At 46.1% G+C, this 3,532-nt stretch overlaps 1 protein-coding gene across 2 annotated transcripts in view; it reads left to right on the top strand.

Annotated features, from left to right (window-relative positions):
- Positions 1 to 3,532, top strand: part of XRCC6 (X-ray repair cross complementing 6) — a 28,377-nt gene that overhangs the window by 5,130 nt on the left and 19,715 nt on the right. For both annotated transcript variants that reach the window (XM_045292794.1, XM_004700688.3), the window contains exons 4-6: positions 237 to 375; positions 631 to 885; positions 1,832 to 2,015. In XM_045292794.1, the coding sequence (XP_045148729.1) occupies positions 237 to 375; positions 631 to 885; positions 1,832 to 2,015 (578 nt within the window). The remainder of the gene's footprint in view (positions 1 to 236; positions 376 to 630; positions 886 to 1,831; positions 2,016 to 3,532) is intronic.

Raw genomic sequence — 3,532 nt, forward strand, 5'->3', positions numbered from 1 at the left:
GAGAGAGAGAGAGAGAGAGAGAGAGAGAGAGAGAGAGAACAGCCATGGAAATCCTAGGGCAGTTCTCCTTTGTTCTAGCTGGTTGCTATGAGTATGAATCACCTTGACGACTACCGGTCTCATTGATCTCTGAGTTTTCTGAAGGTAGAGATCATTGAGCATGGACTGTCTGCCAGCCACTTACAGGGCTTGTTTAGTGGTAAGCAAGGAGTTAACTTTGATTTCCCTTTTCTCAGTGCATCTTGAGTGTGTATACCAACAAGATCATAAGCAGCGATCGGGATCTCTTGTCAGTGGTGTTTTTCGGTACTGAGAAAGAAAAAAATTCAGTAAATTTCAAAAATATTTACGTCTTACAGGAGTTGGATAATCCAGGTAAGTACTATTTGAAGGTCACATTTTCCTTTACCAGAACCAAGGAGGGATGTGGAGAAAGAAGTGATTACATCTTGGCTGGGATTATGCATTCTTGCAGAAGGCGGTTCCTATTGGGATGTGGGCTTTCGCTATATGGATTAAAGAGCCCCAGGGTGAGATGGAGGCCCGAGACGCTTCTGTTAGTCTTGTGGTGGAGGTGGCACTGACCTCATTCTGATTTTTCTGTCCGTCTGACCCCTTGTCTCTGATTAGGAGCCAAACGAGTGCTAGAGCTGGAGCAGTTTAAAGGGCAGAACGGAAAGCAACATTTCCAGGACCTAATTGGCCATGGATCTGACTGTTCGCTAAGCGAAGCATTGTGGGTGTGTGCGAACCTCTTTAGTGATGTCCAGTTCAAGATGAGTCATAAGAGGATCATGCTTTTCACCAACGAGGATGACCCGCATGGCAATGACAGCGCCAAAGCCAGCCGGGCCAGGACCAAAGCCGGGGATCTCCGTGACACAGGTGGGCACCCTTCCTGTTCTTTTGAACCGGCACTCAATTTCACGACTGCTTTAGAGCTGCTAACTGCAAGGTCAGCAGTTTTGAACCCGCCAGCTGCTCAGAGAGAGAAAGATGGGTCCTCTGCTCCCATAAACAGTTAGTCCCAGAAACTCAGAGACAATTCGATCCTGTTCTGTAGGGTCGCTTTGAGTCGGCATCGACTCAAATGGCAGTAAGTTTGATTTGGGTTTTTAGAGCTGACGCCAAGCACTTGCATTTCTTTCTTTTTTTTTTTTGCACGTGCGTTTCAACAATAGAGTAAAATGAAAGAATAGAGTGAGGCCGAGGGAGACATCCAGGCAGCATTGTCACTGAAAATGGCCATGCCTTTGTCAGCTGTCAAGGGCTCCACCAGAGGGAGCTTGTCTGACCGTGACTCCTACCTTGAGCATAGGTTATTTGAATACATCTCTGTTAGCATTTGATTTTCCTTAAATTGTCTTGAAATTGTTCAGAATCAATCTTGTTCGTTGGGAGTTTTTCAAAGGTATATTTGAGCTTACCTGAAAAACAAATCTTACCTGCTGACTCTTTTTGTTAGACAGTTTTATTCAGATGTTTCACATCTGAGAAAATGCACACAGCCAAAGGTAGACCCTTAGACCAATTGCTACCTCTGCAAAGGGGCTTACAAAGTTTGTGGAAAAGTGGAATTGTTCCCTTGTACAATTCAGTGATCCTGGTATACTCTTCAAGCTGTGCCACCCTTACTGACCTTTTCCAAGTTATTCCACCACTGTAGCCTTAAGCTCACTGTCCCCTGAGCTTCCCAGCCCACCTTTGAGTTGCTACTGCCCATTTGATCTCACATAGATAATTCTTCAAAAGAGCACATGCTCAAGCAGATGCACTTGACTAAGATAGGAAAATTGATTTTCCTCTGTCCTTCTGTCTGCCTTTGCACCAGGTATCTTCCTGGACCTGATGCACCTGAAGAAAGCTGGGGGCTTCGACATATCCTTGTTCTACAGAGACATCATCAGCCTCGCAGAGGACGAGGACATAGGCGTTCACTTTGAGGAGTCCAGCAAGCTGGAAGATCTGATGAGGAAGGTTCGGGCCAAGGAGACCAGGAAGCGAACACTCAGCAGGTTTGCTCCACGCCCGGGTTAACCACCCTCAAGTCCCCTAGCCTGAAAGGAGCAGGGTATTGCTTGACCTCCCTGGCTACTTAGCCCTAGGCTGGGTTCCTGCCTCGCCATGCTCTTTAAGAAAACGTGCTTGATTTCAGGATGGGCCATGCTATTTGCTTTTCTCTTCGTGGAAAGAGTTAGTACGGTGCACGGCTGCTGGTGGTTAGCAGCCTGACCCCTGTGCCACTCCACTAGGTTATCATGAAGTTTCAAGGAAAAGCACATACACACCGAGCTTGGAGTATAACACAAACTCCACGTGTGTGTTCATGATTGCTGCCCTTCAGTTATGTTATTGTGGTTTCTGATAAACTCGCCATGAACAGGAATTGCTTTGTTAGATGATGTTCTTTTAAAGGACCTGAGGCATTCTGGTAGTGCAGTGGGCTGAGTTGGGCTGCTAACCAGAAAGTGGGCAGAGCAGTCCCACCAGCCACTCAGGAGGAAAATGAGGCTGTCTGCCCCAGAAAAAGACCGACAGCCTTGACCCCAGGGGTTCTATAGGGTCACGCTGAGTCAGACTTGCTGTGGTGGCAGAGGGGGCCTGAGAGAGGCAGAGAGAGGAATGCTACTCAGTGTCTCTTCCTGCCGATTTTTCCCCTGGGTTCCTCGAGAGAGGGCTCAGAACCCTTGGCAGCTCTTGTGTTGCTTTTAAGAGTTCACTGGCAGTTCTAGAAAATGTATAAAATGATCTTAAGGAAACCATGACCCCACTTTTCTCCAATTGTAGTTTTGTCACTGTATTTACCGCTCACTCCCCCCGCCCCCCAACAATTTCTCTTTGCTCAACTAGCTTTCTGTGCCCGCTTCATCCTTCCTGGAACGATGGGCTGCTGTTCTTGGTACATCTGGGAAATAGATTACCCACTTGGGTGGGGTTGGTGGGAAGGCTAAAGAATTGGTTCATTATGGGTGCTGGAATCAGATTGCTAGGATTCTAACTCTGGTAACTCTCCTCTTGAGACCTGAGAGGAAGGTCCTGAATTTCTCTGAGCCTCTAAAATGGGAACAAACAAAGTTCTTGCCCACAGGATCAAAGTGATGATCTAACAGGACCCATCAAGGCCCATCCTAATTTCTTATAAATGTCACTGTATTTATTATTTGGTGAAAGAGTGATTGTAGGACATTTAATACTACTACTACTAAACGAGATGTTTGAGAAGTGATAGTGCCTCAGTCCTAAGGCTTAGGGAATTCTTTCTTTTTTTTATCATTTTATTAGGGGCTCATACAGCTCTTATCATAATCCATACATACATCAATTGTGTAAAGCACATCTGTACATTCATTTCCCTCATCATTCTCAAAACATTTGCTCTCCACCCAAGCCCCTGGCATCAGCTCATTTTTTCCCCTTCCTCCCCAGTCACCCCTCCCTCATGAACCCTTGATCATTTATAAATTATTATTTTGTCATATATTGCACTGTCCGACGTCTCCCTTCACCCACTTTTCTATTGTCTGTCCCCCAG

This window comes from Echinops telfairi, unplaced genomic scaffold, assembly GCF_000313985.2.
Source record: "Echinops telfairi isolate 266 unplaced genomic scaffold, ASM31398v2 ScPeMD7_2;HRSCAF=8, whole genome shotgun sequence".
Taxonomy (NCBI): Eukaryota; Metazoa; Chordata; class Mammalia; order Afrosoricida; family Tenrecidae; genus Echinops; species Echinops telfairi.